Source organism: Ctenopharyngodon idella, chromosome 6 (assembly GCF_019924925.1).
Source record: "Ctenopharyngodon idella isolate HZGC_01 chromosome 6, HZGC01, whole genome shotgun sequence".
Lineage (NCBI taxonomy): Eukaryota > Metazoa > Chordata > Actinopteri > Cypriniformes > Xenocyprididae > Ctenopharyngodon > Ctenopharyngodon idella.
In genome coordinates, this window is record NC_067225.1 from 197,150 (window position 1) to 217,447 (window position 20,298).

General features: G+C 38.4%; 1 protein-coding gene across 4 annotated transcripts in view; it reads left to right on the forward strand.

Moving 5' to 3' along the window:
• The window catches only part of LOC127513802 (centrosomal protein of 95 kDa-like), a 221,996-nt gene that overhangs the window by 47,476 nt on the left and 154,222 nt on the right, over positions 1-20,298 (forward strand). For all 4 annotated transcript variants that reach the window (XM_051895858.1, XM_051895859.1, XM_051895861.1 and 1 more), the window contains 5 exons: positions 1,940-2,058; positions 9,382-9,584; positions 11,217-11,274; positions 11,596-11,663; positions 12,023-12,174. In XM_051895858.1, the coding sequence (XP_051751818.1) occupies positions 1,940-2,058; positions 9,382-9,584; positions 11,217-11,274; positions 11,596-11,663; positions 12,023-12,174 (600 nt within the window). The remainder of the gene's footprint in view (positions 1-1,939; positions 2,059-9,381; positions 9,585-11,216; positions 11,275-11,595; positions 11,664-12,022; positions 12,175-20,298) is intronic.

Below are 20,298 nucleotides of genomic sequence, written 5' to 3' on the forward strand. Positions count from 1 at the left end.
TTAGGTATGTGGCCTTCACAGGCCACCCTGTAAGCTATTCCCCCCACATCTGGGTATCTTTTAAGCAGATTAAGCATGTAGTTTCACATGTTTGGCCTTTTGCAAGGCTGCTGTGATTATTTCTGTACTATGTAGAACCACGTCATGTTGCAGGCCCCCTCTTGGGCCTCCATGATTTTGTGCCTACAGTATGGTTTACATGTTAGGTCGAGCCCAGTACTCCCTTCGCTTGAAGGTCGGTCTGCATAGTACTTAGCTCCCTAAGTCTGGTCAGTGTTTGAAGGCCTCCCTGAGGCCTTCCTATTTAAGATCAGCTCCTAGGCTGGTTGTACTCCCCTTGTTTGGGTCCCTCTAGAGTGCACACCCTCCTCAGTGCAAATAATCAGGCGCTGAGTAGATCCCAGGACTGAGCAGAGTGTTACTCCCCTCATTGGTAAGGGTAAAAAGTGCTAAGTTGAGTCCTGCTCTCCAGGATGCCCGTCTCTACGATCTGGTCTGAGTTGGTTACTGCCTCTTTTACAGTCACTCTTACTGGATATCTTCTCTGAAAAATGTGAATTGAGACTCTGTGTTCAGACAGGTCGTTGGCCAAGACCAGGTTTCTGGTGGCAATCAGGGTCGAGTACGTTCCCCTGACAAGTGACTGGCTAGGGCTCCTTCGGGCCCCCTGGCTACCTTTGAGCGGCCTTGGTAGGCCTTCTGTGGAAGGCCTCTTTGAGGCTTATAGCTTGGGCTGTTGGCCATACGGAATGCTGTCACTGACAGCCTATGTGTGACCTGTAGGAGGAGTGGTTCTGTCATTTCAGTTGAAATTGCTAGTTTCTGACGTTTGTCTAGCCATCTTGGCATGCACTCCCCTCAGCATGGCAGCGTGGGTATTTCGTTCCCTATAGCATATTCAAACGCAGTGTTGAGTTCCCTTTCGAAAGGGAACGTCTCATTTTACGTATGTAACCATGGTTCCCTGAGAACAGGGAACGAGACACTGCGTTACCTGCCATGCATCAGGGCTGCCTGCTGAACAGTCCCTTCAGAAGATAAGGTCCTGACTGCTTCTCTAGGCGCTCCTTTATACTTCCGGGTCACGTCTATTATGACGTCATAGGCTGTCGCCGGCCAATAGGATTGGTAAGATTTGATATTGCTTTCAGACACCGGTTCATGTGATGACGTTCCCCCATAGCGTATTCAAACGCAGTGTCTCATTCCCTGTTCTCAGGGAACCATGGTTACATACGTAACCTGAGACGTTATTAAAGGTTTTTTGACAGTTATAGCAACACCTATTGCCGATCTCCACCACTTTTTTGGGGTGTCCTCAGAGTGTGTCCATACATATGTGCGTCAAATTTGGTGAAAATATCTCATTGTGTTTTGAAGTTATAGACGGCATAAAAAATGACCCATGAGCGACTTTGATTGGATTTTTTTTGCGACTTCCTATCAAAATTTTGACATTTGGGTTATCACATATAGTTAACGAGCTATGGTTCCATGTTTCCTATGGTGGTTTCGTCTCGATTGGACTAACTGTTTCGAAGATATTCGTTTGTTAAGCGCTAAATAACAACGTTGCACAAACCTAGCATGTTTGGTATTGTTGGACTCGGCAAGGATTCAGGAGTCTAAGGACATGACTCCCGTGAAAATAAGTTGACCACACCCAAAGTTATAAGCATTTGAAAATTTAATTTAATCACACTGCATAATGAGAACTGACCAAGAACAGCTGAAACACGGAGCTATATAAAGAGGGGTAAAGCAATGGAAAGTAAACTAGACATTGAGAAACTAATACATAATTATAGAATCAAATTAAACTAAACTAAAAAAATCCTTTGAGATGCTACTACATGAACTCATAGCTATACCATCAGTAAACCAAGAGCTAAGCCTGATTGTTTTTTTCTTTCTTTCCTGTATCTCTTTCTGTCTCCAGATCTGCACTCCAGTCCAGCGAACATTCCCTCCATTCCTGGAATGGGGATGAATTCAAGTCAACCACAGAGATCATCCCACTGAGGGATTCTGGCAGCATGTTCATGGCCAGACAAGAAGGTGCCTATCAGCATTAATTATTGCATTCCAGTAACCAAGTTTTCATTCATTACACATTATACGTGATGCTGTCATGTTTTTCTCTCAGTGGAACTCAATGTGCGAATTACAATATAGGGGAGGGTTCTTCAACTCATATCCTGCAGGGCCAGAGTTTAACTCTAACCCTAACACACTCGAACAAGCTAAAGTCAGGGCTTTATTTTCACTGGCCTGACCAGGTCAGTACTGGGCGTCAGGAAAATTACTGGGCGAGCTGAAAAAAATGGAGGGGGGGGTGGGTGTTATGCTGATTACTACATGATTGAAATCGCGAAATGGCCTTAAGCAATTAACTAAATAAACTGCGAAAAAGTTATGTTACGTCTGGACTAACTCACAATGATCGATTCAGCTTTAAGATTTAGGGAAAGCTTTTACCGTCCTGGTCAGTTTGACTTTAATGGGTCCATTGTCACTTTAAGTGCTTGTAGCAAGGTTTTTTTTATTAAATAGATGGAGAGAGAGAGAATAGAAATAGAAAAAAGAAAAAGTAAGTGCTAATATTACTGGGTCAAGTGTTGACGAAAAATATGTGCTGCTGTGCTCTGATAGAGCAAGGCAGGTCATTCCACCAGCAGGGAACAGACAAGGAGAAGTTCTGTGAGAGTGATTTTTGTGGCCCTTTGGGATGGCACCACAAGGCGCTGTTCACTTGCAGAACGCAAGCTAGGGCACATAAATCTGAAGTAGTGAGTTTAGGTATAGTGGTGCAGCCAGGGGTTGTTCTGTAGGCAAACATCAGAGCCTTGAATTTTATGCGAGTGGCTATTGGCAGCCAGTCTGAACTGATGGAGGTGTGACGTGCGCTCTTTTTGGCTTATTAAATACCTCGCTTGCTGCGGCATTCTGGATCAGTTGTAGAGGCTTGACAGTGCATGCTGGAAGGTCTGCCAAAAGAGCATTACAATAGTCCAGTCTGGATAGAACAAGAGCTTAGAAAAGAATTTGTGTGGAATGCTCCGATAGGAAGGGTCTAATCTTCCTAATGTTGTACAAGGCAAATCTGCAGGACTGGGCCATTGGAGCAATATGATCTGTGAAGCTTAAACGATCATCCATCACCACTCCAAGGTTCCTGGCTGTCCTGGAAGGAGTTATGGTTGATGAACCAAGTTGAATGGAGAAGTTATGATAAAGTTGTAGTGATTTTGAATTAGCCTTACACGAGGGCACCAACAAATGTAATGATTTTGGACTAGCCTCACATGAGGGCACCACAAATTTAGTTATTTATGGTCTTAAATATTAATATTAATATTTTGTATTAATATAAATATTGAGTCAGATGATTTCTTCCAATATTACGGGGCACCAGCCAATGAGTCTCACCTTGACAATAAAGAACAATCATGGAAGATTGTTGACTGAATTACAATTATATAAATTGGAGGAAGTTCGTCATCTGACCAATCTGAAGGATTTGTGAGATATCATTAACCTGTAGAGCCTCTTACTGTATCATCAACACAAGGAAGACACAAGTGTAATAAATTAATTTTATTATGGCAGTTAATCTTATGGAAAGATAAACTGTAGTTTCTCTAGAAGAAATGAGGTAGACCTTATTCTGAATTCAGCAAATAAACCAAGAGATTATTTGTTATTAACTGATATCAGCTATACAAAATCTAATGTAAAATATAGCTGCAAGCAGCAATTATGTGGCCACGCACAAATAAGGCACAACCAGCCAGCCAACACGGCTGTGAGCATCAGACCAAGTGCATCAGTGAGCAATTAAATACCTGTTAAGGTCATTTTATGCAAAAGAGCTGAAAAATCACAAATACAGTCAATAATAAAGATTTACTGGTTTATCACTTTTGACCAATAGGTGGCACTGTGATTAAATTAATGAGGTATGGTCAGAGTGAGGTGACAATGATACTCGCAAAGTTTGGTGTCAATATGTAAAAGCATTGCAGAGATACAGCCTCAAGAGTCATTTTGGCATTAAGCCTCTAATTTGTTGCTGTGGTAAATGAATAAGGTTTCGTCTATCAACACGAAATCCAAAACATTTGACCAGCATGGTCTAAAGATGATACGATTCGATTTTGGTGAAAATTGGAGCAACGGTTTAAGAGTAGTTTGAAAAAGTATGATTTTAAAGAAAATAAAAATGACTCACAGGAAGTTTCGCTGACTGTGGCAAAATTGGCATCAATGTTCTCAGCATGACCCACAGAATTAGTTAAGATCAGTCTAATTAAAAAAGGCCACATTTATATAAATCTATTAGCATTTTTTAAAATTTTATTATAACATTTGACCACAAGGAGGCGCTGTCTCAAAACCTATTGTGTGCCTTCAGAGCATGGTGCCGATGGCACATTCTGAGTTTCGTAATGGTACATCAATGCATTCCTATAATATAGCATTTTATATCATAATACTGTATTGTAGTTAATGGAAATTTCATGTTTTGTTCAATTATAGCGCCACCAAGAGGCACAATCCAACCAATTTTTTTATGTGTCCTCAGGGTGACCCCATTCATGTATGTCAAATTTGGTGCAAATATCTCATTTCGTTTTGGAGTTCATAAAAAATGACCCATGAACAACTTTGTTTTGATTTTTTTTTGCCAATTCCTATCAAAATTTTGACATTTGGGCTTTGACATTTAGTTTCGATCGGACAAACGGTTTCGAAGATATTCGCAATCGTTTTTTAAGCGCTAAATCACCACGCCGCACAAACCGTAAGTCGAAACCTAGCATGTTTGGTATCGTTGGACTCGTCAAGGATTCAGGAGTCTTAAAATGTGAGTCCCATGAAAATAAGTCAACCAGATCAAAAGTTATAAGCATATGAATTTTGAAGTTGGTGCAAAAGATATTTTGAAGATGGGGGCCAAACTTGTCGTCGTTGTCTCGGTTGCAGTTTTCAAACTCCCCAAATTCACTTCTTGCAGAACTTCCTTGTTTCTCTCTTTAGAGCTTCAGTCTTGGGAGAGCATCTTCACAATTCTGTGGAGTTGGACTTAGCTTAGCACATCTTGGGACCGGAACCTTGAACCGGGACTGGAACAGGAACTGGAGCCTGGAACCAGAACGGGAAACTGCAGCAACCCGGAAACTGGGACAATTCTCTGTCTCAGAGAAAAGCTTTTTAATCTGTCCCGAGAAGGGGGGAGATGCAAATTGGCACCTTTCAGAGCCAGTGTTTTGATTGGCTAATGCTGTCAGAAGTGGCCACTGGATGGCCCCTCTCTTGCATGAGGTTCATTTGCATAGCTTAAAGTTCATGTTCAGAACAATGTCTTTAAGGTTTTTCCTATTAATAAATCACATTCCAAACCAATTTCAGATTAACCTAGGCATCGTGCTGAAAACATAAAGACCAAACATCATTGAGTTATATTAAACTTTTACCTATGCATTCATGTATACCTTATTAGGTAAGTTTGTATATTTTGCATGTACACAAACAGCACTCATTAAGTATATACAGTTCTGTTAATAGAAATTGAGAAGATTTGCTCCATTTGGTAAATTGTGTGTCCTTTGTGGCTCCAAGCCACATGGCAAACCTGTTTGGTGAGTGGAAGTTAGTTCACACCTCAGGTTTTAGGACTAAGGGATGGGGGTGAACAATGGGGAAAATGGTGATTGGATTAATTTGCTCAATGACATGCAAAGGTCATCATTCTTCCCTTGCACAAATGGATATGGTGATTGTCTTTGCAGGCTGATCTACTAGTCCATCTATTTCTTTGTTTGTGTAACTTCTCTTGGAGGTGGAGTTTTGAGGTCCTGTGCTTTTCATTATGGCAGATGAAAGGGGACTATTGATGTAATGGGGGTGTCTGCCCTCATGGCTCCGGGGCTTGGGCCCGGGCATGGTAGGGGGGCTCGACAGTGCCCCCTTGAACAGGGTCCGAACACTTTTCCATATATCAAACACACTTGCATGTATTAGTATGGAACTCGGTACACATATAGACCGCATCAGGCTGAACAACTTTCGTGCTCTAAGTTATATGCCAGCCCAACAGGAAGTCAGCTATTATGGGTTGTTTGAAAAACGCAAGCTCTGGAATTTGATATAGGGGAGCGCGGGGCACAAACTAACGCGGGGTTAGTTGTAACACACATGGTTTAAATACTTACACACACGCTAGCATGAAGAAACTTAGTGTATTTACTAGTTGCCATATCGACAATATATAGAGAAAAAATTGCACCAAAATTCAAAAATCTTTGGAAGATATCACTGAACATTTATTTAACAATAGCAAAAGTAAATTTCTTAATTGAGCTAATTTTTCATCTATATTTTTTGTTTTTATTTAAAATTAGACAAATCTCTTGTTTAGCAGTTTGGGTAGTTCTTTAATGCTTCACTAACTATCAGAAGACACTAACCAGGTTTAAATTCCAGTTGCGCAGATAGGGTTTGTTGCTATTAGAACTATACTATTATATACAGTTGCGATATAACTGGCATAATTAACTTTTATGAATTTCTGAACTATGGAAAAAAAGTGAATAAAGACTGAGAGGAAGAACCTGAACATCCAGAAAATATTATTTCAAGAAATGTTCAGCATTTGTACTGTCTCGTCTATTTATCTCATTTTCTGTGAGAGCTGTGAGTGGAGGGAGAGGAATGTTTTGTTCAGCTCTGTGTTTTTCTGAATGTCTAATATATTTCTTCATCTGTTTGGGTGTATTGTTTTGACCAGTGCTGTATAGCTGTGTTTTGCAGAGTGTTCATTGTCAAACCACAAAATTATTTAAATTTGAATTTCTAAAAAAAAATGCTATTATTTTATATGAAAAAAATAATTATTGTTTTTTATTGAGACAATATTTTAGTTTGTCATGTATATTTTTTTAATTAAGTCAGATAAAATTTTTAGCTGTCCTATGGTCATGTTACAACGTGCCCCATCACATGTTACGATGTGCCCCACCTATGGGGCATGTTGTCACATTTCACTTCCCTTCTTTCGGGGTAAATAAAGAAAAAAGTATACACTGTATTAATGTAACAAAGCCACATAGTTGTACCAGACATGTGTGAAATTAATGTGGAACAAAAGAAATTCTCTGAACCCTAAGTAGATTTACACAAACTGAGAAAGTCAAAAATTGTTAGGTTGTGCCCCGCTCTCCCCTACTCCTCCTAGGCAATTAATCCGAACTCGGTCAACTTGAAGCCAAGACATTAAGAATGCTAAATTGCGAGCAGATTTTTGATATCTCAAACGGTTTGGCCCTGGCGAGGCAACAAATTTATGGTGATAAAAGGGAAAATTGATTGATTGATAAAACTTCAACTGTGTGTTCGTTGTAGGAGGCCGATTACAGGGATGTGACTATTGTGAGTCAAAGTCATAGCACCACCAACTGGCAGCAGGAAGTGTGTCCCTTTTAAAAATGAAATCACCTTCTTATTTTTACCCGATTTGCTTCAAACTTAATCAGTATATCATCATTTTTGTTTGAATGTGTATTTTTTTGAAAAATCAGGCTCTGGATTGTAAACTACTACTCCAAACTTTAGAGGGTTTCTTCGATTCAGACCAAACATTTTTAACATGGTGCTAAGATATTGAAGATGTTAAATTGCAAACGGATATTGGATATCTCGAACAGTGTTGCCATGGTGAGAGATTTAAGTAATGTCAAAAAAAGGAAAATGGGAAGAGTCTCATGTCTCATATTTTACATTCACCCAGTTGAAATGCATATTGCCTGTCTCCCTAAATCCTCCGGGGTGGCGGTGGCGCCGGGGCTTGGGCCCGTCATCGCTCTTGCAGCTATGTTAGAATACTGTCGTCGAAGACACCTTTTAAAGTGAAGCAGAAGTTTATGGTTGTAAATCATTAAATAGACAGACTGATGTAACCTGTGACGATTAACCTACTATTAAAGCATGAATTTGATGTAAACAACCGACCTATATAATATTCACACATGCAGTTTATAGGTGGCATAATGTATTAGCCCTACAGTTACAGCATTAAATATATTTATACCTATAACATTTTATATAGAGAACATTTAAACCTATAACATTTTTATCCCACATTTTTTTCTTGCAATTGCGAGTTCATATCTTTCAATTCGGACTTTATAACTCGCAATTGCGAGTTTATTTTACAATTGTGAGAAAAGTCTGAATTGCGGTATAAACACAACCCTCTACACACCTTGGCAATAGAATTGCCATTGCCATTGGCTAGCAGTTTTTTTTGTTTGTTTACTCTCCAGAGTAATATATATATATATATATATATATATATATATATATATACACACTGCTCAAAAAAATTAAAGGAACACTTTTTAATCAGAGAATAGCATCAAGTCAGTTAAAGATGCTGTATGCGATTTCTCAAATTCATTGCTGAACACTGTTGATATTTGAAATCAACCCAAACAAACCCACCCCTCTCTTTCATTGCTCCACCTCCAAAACTCTCACTCCAATCCTATCCGAGTCGGTCTTGAACCCCGGCCCGATTGCTGCTGGCATGTGAGGCGAATGCACTACCAATGACGCTAAACACCTCATTCTGTGCAGTGTGCAGTAGTTTAACTGCAAAACTCTCACTATCTGGCCACTGTTACACACGCAATGCGAGTGGATGTGTTTATCACAGCTGACACGCAACAAAATGCTGCACGAAAAATAAAGCGCAGATGATGAACGAACGAAAAGGAAGCACAAAAAATGAACATACAGTACACAAGAGTAAATACAAACGAGAGTTTGCCAACAATCGGCAACAGCACAGCAGCTCCAGACAATCATAACACTCAAACCCAGTTTTACTCGCATGAAAAGCGGGTTCAAAGCAGCCTCCACGTCTGTTTTTAGGCCTTTCTGCTTAGCTCTCTCAAGTGCTGGAAAGCTTTTCTAATATTAACGCGGGTCCTAAAGCACTTGCCCAGTCATAAACCTTCATTCTAATAATAAGCTTTTGTGCTCTTTTGTATTGTCTCATTTCTCTTTCTGCGTTTTTTGAAAAAAAAAAAAAAAAAAAAGCTGAACTGGTGCCACGTTCGTGAACAGGGAAGGTGTAGGACATACAGCGTAAGCTTTTTGAAGAATACGGAAAGCAGTCTGGCGGAAGCACTTGCTCATTTATGTTTATAAAGCATATACATTTTTATATTTTTTATACATCACGTCAATGCCAATTTTTACTTGCAAAAAAATCTGCTACCATTAACATCCTCATTTCTCTTGATTTAATTTGTATTTCAGCCTTTTTTCCATGAACAGATGTTGAGCTAACACTATGAAACCTTTTCTAATGTGTAGTGTTGGCTGCTGTCCTTCCTCAAGTGGAAACCTTAGAGGACGCAGTGAGCACACAGACCACCCTCCAGAGAGAATTTCTCTGGCCCACCATTCCTCTCCAGCCTCCCTACCAGACAACCACCCAGAGACCCTCTCCCTCCACTGACATGGCCACGTTTTCTGAAGACCAGACCATACAACAACCAGAAAACTCATGTCAGAAGGTTAAAATTCTTAATTCAGCTCTAGAATTCATGCAGAACTACTGCATTATAATGTATTCATCATAGTAAATGACAATGATGAGCAAAAGCTAAATGATTGATAATTGTTGATTGCCCACTTGAAATGGAAGATTTCATGATTGGTTGGTGTTTGTACTAGGTGAATTAAGCATGTTTACATGCACACTAATATGCTGGTAACTAGCTTATTGAATTAACCTGTTGTCCTGGTTTACATGCAAACCAGTAAAAACCGACAAAGCAGGTAAACTGTGTTTAAAAGACTAAAAATCAGGTTATTCCCAGTAGTAATGTCAAATCGTAATCATTTGTGTATCTGAATCTAAACATTACATTTGTTATGCGAGTTGTGATGTTAAAGCATTAATAACTCCAGAGTATTTCAAAATGTGAACAGGAAACATGTACAGACTCTCTCATAGGGCCTGTTTACACCTGGTCACCTCATGCATTTTTACTGACTGGTGTAAACAGAAATCTCTCATAACCACTTCTACTTTTGCTGAGATGAGAACACATTATTAGGATTTTTATAATTTCCCTACCACGAAACACTCTCTATGGCTGGATGCACTTACTAAATCCTCAGTAAGGACACTTTTCTGTCACATAGCCAGACATGCACACTTCAATAAGCAGACAGAATGCATGATACCGTGTTTACATGCCAGGTGAAATCGGTAATGGGCAAAAATGGGTGTCGATCAGTTTGTTTAAGCCATTTATGACCTCACCCCAATATAGGAAAACGGGTTAAAGGGTTAGTTCACCCAAAAATCATAATTTGTGGTTCCAAAACCATAAGACTTTTGTTCATCTTTGAAACACAAATGAAGATATTTTAATAAAAACTGAGAGATTTCTGTCCCTCCATTGATAGTCCACGCAGCTACCACTTTAATGCTTCAAAAAAGTTTATAAAGAGAAAAAAACTAATCCCATGTACAATTAATCCATATGAATTGGGCGGTTTGACAAAATTTTCTGAAGAGACACGATCGCTTAGAAAGAGATCAGTTCTTTGTTATCCAGCTGATCTCTCTTGAGTGCAGTGCTTTAAGACACACTGCCTTAAGACACACTGCCTTGAGTGCAATGCTGTAACTCTCTGTGGCAGAGAAAATGAAAATATTACATTACACGAATGTGGCTTCATACATGAGAAGTTGTTGTCCACCTACTCACCTAATTCTAATAATTGTACCAAAACACATCAGAAAATAAAGAAAGAAATCCAAGTAAGTTATGTGAATGTTCATTTTCAAGGAAAACCCCCCCATAATCATTGCATTTCTGCATTTATCCTCTGCTCTAGCTTCCTAATCTGGCGTTCTAATAAACCTGCTACTGCATAAAAACTGTGACGAATTCCTTTTGTTCCTCTATTATAAGTCGTTTTGGATAAAAGCACCTGCTAAATGCATAAATGTAAATCACAAGTGGTCACAGGGCATGCATTTGAGATGCATGATAATACCAGGTGGAAACAGGGCCAGAGAGGAGCTTCATAAAAACTGAAATTATTAATAGAAAATTTCACACATTTAACAGCATTCTACTTGCAAAATGGCACCATCTCTCATCATTCTACTTTCCGTCTCTGTCTTGCAGATTGGTTACTCATCTGAGTGTGTTCAGATCAATGAAGAGTTGAACACTCCTGTTTCCAGTAATTCCCCTGGGTTACCTTACATTTCTTTGCCAGACATTACTGAAAGATTTATGGCACATTCTCTGGAAACTGTTATGTGGGCAGATAACATTACATGTTATGACAGCTTTCTGTAGATTGTCATGCAGTAATCAGTCTAAAGTTTTAAATGGCATTTTCTAGTTCTTGTGTAATCTTCATGAGCTTATTATGAATTATTTATGAGTCAATCCATCCATAGATTTTTTTTTTTTTTTTTTCCAATCCAGTGCTTTCATGTATGTTGTTAAAATTCTAAAAATGCTTAAATGGAAGCGCTAATTTTGTGTTTTTCTGTAGTGGAGACTGAGAAGTTTGAATTCTGTCAGAGGGGAGTCCATTCAGAAGAATCTGAGGATCAGGGAAAGGTGGGCTACACAGCACTATTTACTTAAGGAGTATTAAAACAGCATTGTCCTCCTGTAATATAAACATATCAGATAAGTTTCTGCTAGTGTTAGGACTGCATGTTGTGTGTTTTTTTTTTTTTTTTTTTTCTCTCAATACTTCTGTTTTCAGTTGGTGTGTTGCCCTTTAAAATTGAGTGTACATGTCAATCATTTCCAGGTTGGATTGATTTTAGAGGTTGATGCTTTTAATATAATCTTACCTTGATTAAGTGTATTTTATCCAGAAAAGCTGTCTTCTAATTTATAATTGCTCATTTGTTATGGTTCAGTCTTGCAACCAGATTTATTGATGTGTTGTCTATCTTCTCTGGGCACAGGTGGAATTCACAGTTCCAAGACGGATCCTGTTCTGCACCCAGCCAGGCAGACACAGAGAGGTAGAGGAAAAAGAAGAGAGAGAGGAGGAAGAGGAAGCTAAAAAATCAACAGAAATTTGTGTGATCCATAGAGACGAGAGACAAGTTGCTGGGTAAGAAATGCAATCACAAATAATAAACTGTTGAGTGGGAACAAAAGAACATACAAACATAAACTGTTAAAATAGATTGAATGACAGTGCAATTCATACAGTGATTTTACTTGTGAATGTGTGAATTTGTTTCTTTAGGGCTTGCCATATGTTACATAACACCCCTGCATAACCCCCCCCCCCCCCCCCCCCCCCCCATCCCCTTGCGATCTTTGATGCACCCCTACTCACTAAGCAAAGACACGTTCGAACGTTCAAAAGACACTGAGGAGCCAGAATTAACATTTTTGAGACGTCTTTTTTAGACTTCTTTTTAGCGTTCACTATTGACGTCCAAGTGACATAAATAGTGAACGTTCAAAAGACGTCCACTGAGGTGCCAGAATGAAAGTTTTTATGACGTCTTTTTATGACGTCTTCTGAACATCCGATATAGACGTTCATGGAACTTCCATACAAGGTTAAAAACTAGTTTAAATGTGGTCATTGTGGACATATTTTCAACGTCTTATAAGGTCTCATTTGGACATCATTTATACTGTTTCTGGACAAAATAAACACTCTCAGGATGCATTAAATTAAACATGTTTATTTTAATGTAATTTCCATTTATAATTCCGAAGAAACTCACAGACAGTGTGTTTGTGCGAAAATCATGAATATAAAAGAAACAACTCAAAATACAGAGGATAATTAAGTAATGACAAACAGTTTGGATTTAGTTGGGTCAGTGTTAATAGAGAGTCTGGCAGGTGGAAATGGAACTGACCTCTGTCCAGGTTGTCACAACATCTGTCATGATTCTCTGCCCTGAAACGCAATTCAAATATAAAAACATTTATAAATAAAAATATAACTTTACAATGCTCATTTTGGCCCCAGTGGTGAACATATGTTACACCAGACTGAAATTTAGTATTTCGTGAATTATATTTTTACACGGCCTTTCACAGGCCAGCGTGAGCGCCAAGAACACCAGATAAGGCTTAGAAAATATGAAATATATTATTGTGATATTACGTGTTTTAATTATTAAGTGAGAAACTTAAATAATTAAAAGAGATCGATATAAATTTATCTCAGACAGTATGGCTGCCTTACGTGCAAAATAACCAAAAAGGAATTATAGAATTCAAGGGTCAATCAAAAACTTCATAACAAGTAACAATATATATCTTTAGTAAAATTAAACATTTGTCTGGCAAAACAACGAATAAAAATACATTTACAGTATCTCACAGAAGTGAGTACACCCCTCACATTTTTGTAAATATTTTATTATATCTTTTCATGTGACAACACTGAAGAAATTACACTTTGCTACAATGTAAAGGAGTGAGTGTACAGCTTGCATAACGGTGTAAATTTGCTGTCCCCTCAAAATAACTCAACACACAGCCATTAATGTCTAAACCGCTGGCCACAAAAGTGAGTACACCCCTAAGTGAAAATATCCAAATTGGGCCCAATTAGCCATTTTCTCTACCCGGTGTCATGTGACTCGTTAGTGTTACAAGGTCTCAGGTGTGAATGGGGAGCAGGTGTGTTAAATTTGCTGTTATCCCTCTCACTCTCTCATACTGGTCACTGGAAGTTCAATATGGCACCTCATGGCAAAGAACTCTCTGAGGATCTGAAAAAAAGAATTGTTGCTCTACATAAAGATGGCATAGGCTATAAGAAGATGGCCAAGACCCTGAAACTGAGCTGCAGCACGGTGGTCAAGATCATACAGCGGTTTAACAGGACAGGTTCCACTCAGAACAGGCCTCGCCATGGTTGACCAAAGAAGTTGAGTGCACGTGCTCAGCGTCATATCCAGAGGTTGTGTTTGCCAGCATTGCTGCAGAGGTTGAAGGGGTGGGGGGTCAGCCTGTCAGTGCTCAGACCATACGCCGCACGCATCAAATTGGTCTGCATGGCTGTCATCCCAGAAGGAAGCCTCTTCTAAAGATGATCCACAAGAAAGCCCGCAAACAGTTTGCTGAAGACAAACAGAATAAGGAACCATGTCCTGAGGTCTGATGAGACCAAGATAAACTTATTTGGTTCAGATGGTGTCGAGCGTGTGTGGCGGCAACCAGGTGAGGAGTGCAAAGACAAGTGTGTCTTGCCTACAGTCAAGCATGGTGGTGGGAGTGTCATGGTCTGGGGCTGCATGAGTGCTGCCGGCACTGGGGAACTACAGTTCATTGAGGGAACCATGAATGGCAACAGAGCATGATCCCTTCCCTTCAGAGAGACTGGGCCGCAGGGCAGTATTCCAACATGATAACGACCCCAAACACACCTCCAAGACGACCACTGCCTTGCTAAAGAAGCTGAGGGTAAAGGTGATGGACTGGCCAAGCATGTCTCCAGACCTAAACCCTATTGAGCATCTGTGGGGCATCCTCAAATGGAAGGTCGAGGAGCGCAAGGTCTCTAACATCCACCAGCTCCGTGACGTCGTCATGGAGAAGTGGAAGAGGACTCCAGTGGCAACCTGTGAAGCTCTGGTGAACTCCATGCCCAAGAGGGTTAAGGCAGTGCTGGAAAATAATGGTGGCCACACAAAATATTGACACTTTGGGCCCAATTTGGACATTTTCACTTAGGGGTGTACTCACTTTAGTGGCCAGCGGTTTAGACATTAATGGCTGTGTGTTGAGTTATTTTGAGGGGACAGCAAATTTACACTGTTATACAAGCTGTACACTCACTACTTTACATTGTAGCAAAGTGTCATTTCTTCAGTGTTGTCACATGAAAAGATATAATAAAATATTTACAAAAATGTGAGGGGTACACTCACTTCTGTGAGATACTGTATAATGCTTACCTTTTCCTTTGCACCCGTCCGCATCTGGCAGATGACCGTTAGAGATTTGAATTGCGGGTTGAATTTGAAATGGCTGCTTCGAAGCCAACTGCTTTGTGGTCAAAATATGGATGCAAAAAATAGGGATTCACCGATGAATAGGGATTCACCGATACTAATTTTTCTAGAACTAGTACTAGAAACTAACATGAACATACTGATATTTTCATTTTTGGTACTCGCCGATACCGATACTAGTGTTTTTATTGCATTTGTAATTTTTAAATATATTACAGTGAGCAAACAAATGAATATGAATCATTTTCATTGGTTTAATTTGTTTAGCAAATATATATTTCCTTCAGTTGTTTCATGCTTAATTATGCCTGTTAAAATGCATTGTACAAGCTTTTGTTACTTTCACTGTTCATTCTATTGTTTTATCAAATTTTATATTTCATTTAATAGCACAGGGCATATTTAGAGCTGCTTCAGCAGGGCTCAATAGAACAAAAATACAAATGAAATAAACAATGGTTTTCAGGTAGGTCTATCACTTTTTTCAGGTAAATAATCTGAATAAAGTAATCAAATGTAAAATAACTCCATAGTCTGTATTAATTAAATATAGATGAATATTTAAGTGTTTCCCACAGGACTTTGTGTAAATGTGGTGGGTGGACCTTGGTCCCTCTAGGGGCACCCCCCCCCCCCCCCCCCCCCCCCCCTCCATTATTATTCCTGTGACAGTAATAGCCATATATTATAAAACAAATGCACTGAAAAATAAATGAAACTTTCATAATTAGTTTTTCTATATTTAAAAGAGATAAACATGTCAGCTTTTATTTGGACGGAAACTTCAGTCTAGCTTTTATTTTGGCGGAAAAGAAGTTTACAAACCAAACGTGTCTCAGAAATCTAGTGAAATGCTGTAATCGTCAACTATGCAAATGTGAAAATAATGCGTAACTGGTGACAGCTACGTTTCCAAATGCAAGCTAAACTGAGCACATGCAGAGATGGAGTTCACTGTATTCATTTACTGAGACGTGGCGCTGATCAAGTGCTCACTTCTCTTTGAGCAGCGCAAAGGTTCTTTTGTGATTTGATAAGGAACACAAAGCCTTATCTCACTTTCAATTTTAGTTTGACAGAAATGGTGCAAAACACGAAATTCAATTCAGTATTTAAGCGCTGTCTAGACTGTCCTGTCCTTTCTGGGCGTACACTTCGTATGTTTATGCACAGTAAACTTCTTGTCCTGTGATAATGTAGAGAACTACTTGTTATACATAAATCATGTAACAGCTGAATTTTTTACTTACATATATGATTTAGTTTTAATCCAAATGTATGTGTACTTTATTTGCTACTGACATATCCGACCAAACTATGTACAAACTTTCCAGTGACATCTGTGAAAAATGAATGTGCGCTTGACAAGCTTCTGCGTCTGTGCCTCTGCGCGCACAATCTACTCCACGTTTCACTTATCGGCCCACACACAACAGCTATATAGGCGTAAATATTTAATTTAACGTTCTATTAATTTGATACATTTACTTCACAGACATCGTTCTTTGATATATCCGTTCTGCTCTCTGTTTGCTCGGTTGTCATGTTTCTTTGGTGTCACAAGCACTGTACTGTACACGCTGTGTGGTATTGGTTGTTGGTATCGGAGCATATTTATGAGTACGAGTACACAAGCGCAGTATCGGGCCCGACACCGATACTGGTATCAGATTAACACTATTGTATGAGAACTGAACTGTGCTGGATGATGACATCAATGTTTTCTCCAGAGCAGCTGTATAGATATATGAACTAAATTAACAAAATCATTATCATCACAGTGTTGAACTGAATCAACACTGAATGAACTTTTTTTCTAGAGCTGCTGTAAAGTTGAAACAAACTTTGTTGCATAATTTTTCCTGTTATTACTGTAAAGCTGCTTTGAAACAATCTGTGTTGTAAAAAGCGCTATATAAATAAAGGCTACTTGACATATTTGCCCCCCTTATAATGATTTTCATGGGCATTTTATCTTTAGGGGAAATATGCTTCTATGTCAAATTCTTACATTTAATCAATAAATTCACTTACAATAACAACGTTTTTGCTGGGTCCCGAAATGGTCTTAGGTGGTGGCAGACAAATACAAATACAGTCATCCACACACAGTACAAAGCCCAGTACTGACAATAAATACAAAATAAATGCAAAGAAACTGTTTGTAATATTAACTTATCCTATTTATTCGTGAATTAAAAAAATAATCCCTGTCAGGACAGATCATAAAACTAAGTGCTTAAAACTACTTTATATTTTAAAAAATCTATAAATTTAAATGTATTAAGTCACTGAGTGATTTGATTTGAAAGTTAGTCATAAAATGAATGGCAGGTCTATTTATTTGGTAACACTTTACAATAAGGTCTCATTTGTTAACATTAGTTAATATATTAATATATTAATACATGAACTAACAATGAGCAATACATTTGTTACTGTATTATTAATCTTGTTACAGTATTTACTAATGTTTCCGTTCATGTTAGCTCACAGTGCATTAAAGGGTTAGTTCACCCAAAAATGAAATTTCTGTCACTCTCATGTCGTTCCAAACCCGCAAGACCTTCTTTCATCTTCGGAGCACAAATTAAGATAGTGGTTCAACCTTAATGTTATGAAGTGACAAGAATACTTTTTGTGTGCAAAAACAAAAGAAAATTATGACTTTATTGCAGTGCAGAGCTTCTGTGTTTACGTCCAAACGCCGGCTCAGTATTGGCCGGCTCCTGTGTCAGCATCACATGTATGCATTGTGGTGCTCACGTGAACCACTTCGGCCAATACTGAGCCGGCGTTCGGACGTAAAAACGGAATCTCTGCACTGCATTCACTGTGTTAACTGCATAGAAGACTGACAGGGAAGAGGAAAAATTGTTGAATAAAGTCGTTATTTTTGTTTTGTTTTTGCACACAAAAAGTATTTTTGTCGCTTCATAACATTAAGGTTGAACCACTGTAGTCACGTTGACTATTTTATTAATGTCTTTACTACTTCTCTGGACCTTGAATGTGGTAATTTCGTTGCTTTCTATGGGAGATAAAAAAAACCCTCGGATTTCATCAAAAATATCATAATTTGTGTTCCGAGGATACACAAAGGTCTTGCGGGTTTGGAACAACATGAGGGTGAGTACTTAATGACAGAATTTAATTTTTTGGGTGAACTAGCCCTTTAACTAATGTTAAAGCTACAGTCTGTAATTTTTTTTTTTTTGGTTAAAAATGATCCAAAATCAATTTTTGAGCAAGTACATAACCAGCCAGTGTTCAAAACTATCTCCTTACCTTAGCCCGATTCACAACGGTAGGCTTGTAATAATGTTTTATAATAAAATCGGTACTGGTAGGTTTCCACGGGAAATTCGAGCATGCAGCCGTTAGTCTTTGCTTCATTACGTCATGTCTGTTTACATAAAGGAGGAGTCCTAGCTAGTATGCTATATGGCATGTGAGGATGCTGCTGGTAGCAGATCGTTTATAGCCTTTTTTCACAGCAGCTGGAATAATTAAAATGATCATTTTGATGGCGGATTGTAATACAAAAAGGTCCAAATGACAATCATCAGTGACAAGTGGAGATTCACCTGTAGTCAAAAGCAAAAGACTATGGACTGCGGAGTGGCTACAGAAATTGAAATCTACAGGTAATACTAATACCAGTGATGGGAATAATGGCGTTATAAATAAATGGCGTTACTTTTTTCAGTAACGAATAATCAAACAAATTACTTTTTCTGCCGTTACAACGCCGTTACCGTTACTGACAAAAAAAAAAAAATGCGGCGTTACTATTGAGGTCACTGAAGCGGTTTTCATCCGAGTAGGCTCTCTCTCAGCCATAGGACCTGCAAAGTTTTTTCTCTGGTGTGTGTGTTGGGGTGGGACACATAGGCTAACTGATGATGATTGGTGTGTGACTAGAGGTGATAGACCTGCAAAACGTCTTGTTGTAAAGAAATAGTACAGGTTAGTCATACACAAATATAATTTTAAACTGATAATAATGTACGATGCTGTGTCTGTGTCTGTGTCAGAGCATGAGAGTGGAGCGCGAGCTTAATCCAGAATACCCTTTGTGACATGCTGGATCGAAAATATGTGAAATACGTTTTTTTCTAGTCGACTAGTAGTTGTTCATTTAAGCCATAATTGACTAATCACATTTATATTAATGTCATTTCTTCTATACTGGAGAGAATAAACCATAATAATGAGCGTTTACGTAATATAGGCTATATAGCACTTAAGCGCACGCATAAAGCTTGCCATAAAGAACCGGCAAAAGTAATGATTATGAATGTGACAAAAACAGTAAGGAGACATTTTAATTGTTTATTAATAAAGTAATGTTTTCTGAATCAGTGTTGGCTGCAAAGATGAAGTTGACATTGCTGACTCTCATCATCTCCGCATAGGCTGAAGAGAATAGAGAATGCGCATTTCATTCGGATTACATAATCAGAAAGTAGACTACTTCTTTTCGTTTTGAATTATTTCGTTTAAAAGTAGACATTTCAAGCTTTCTATAGATATATATGCTCATGTCTATGAGGCAAGCAGCCTATACGCTGAGTTTCGGTTCATTTAGCTATAAGACGCGCTCCAGTTCACGTGCAAGTGATCGCCCGTGCCTCCATGTCATGATTAAATTGTCTGCTATATTTGCTTTTTATTTATTAAATCCAGGCAATTGGTTGATGAAACATTGATTAAAATTAAGATACATTTTTTACAAAACGAAATCTACTTTAAAGAAAGGCTTTCTATAAAACAAAACTTAATGAAGTGGTCAAAAATCATGTCTGACCCACTCAATGTTTCCCGATATATTGCACATCTTATGATGTATTCACATCTTATTTATGCTGTTCACTTTTCATAATCAAATAGATGAAATTAAAACATAACATATATTTAAACATAAATATGAAACTACGTTTTCTTTAATGGCTACCAACACGTAGTACAGTACAGAGAAATTTCATGTCGTGAGCAAAAGCGGATTATGAGTCACGAGTCGGATCAAGCATAATTTATTTTTACACTTATATTTAATATGTTATTTGACATATTTAAATAAAATAAAAAAAAAAAAAAAAAAAATAATGCAATAGTTACTTTCCCTGGTAATTAGTTACTTTTATAATGATGTAACTCAGTTACTAACTCAGTTACTATTTGTGAGAAGTAACTAGTAACTACTTTTTAAAAGTAATGTGCCCAACATAGGCAATGCTGATGTT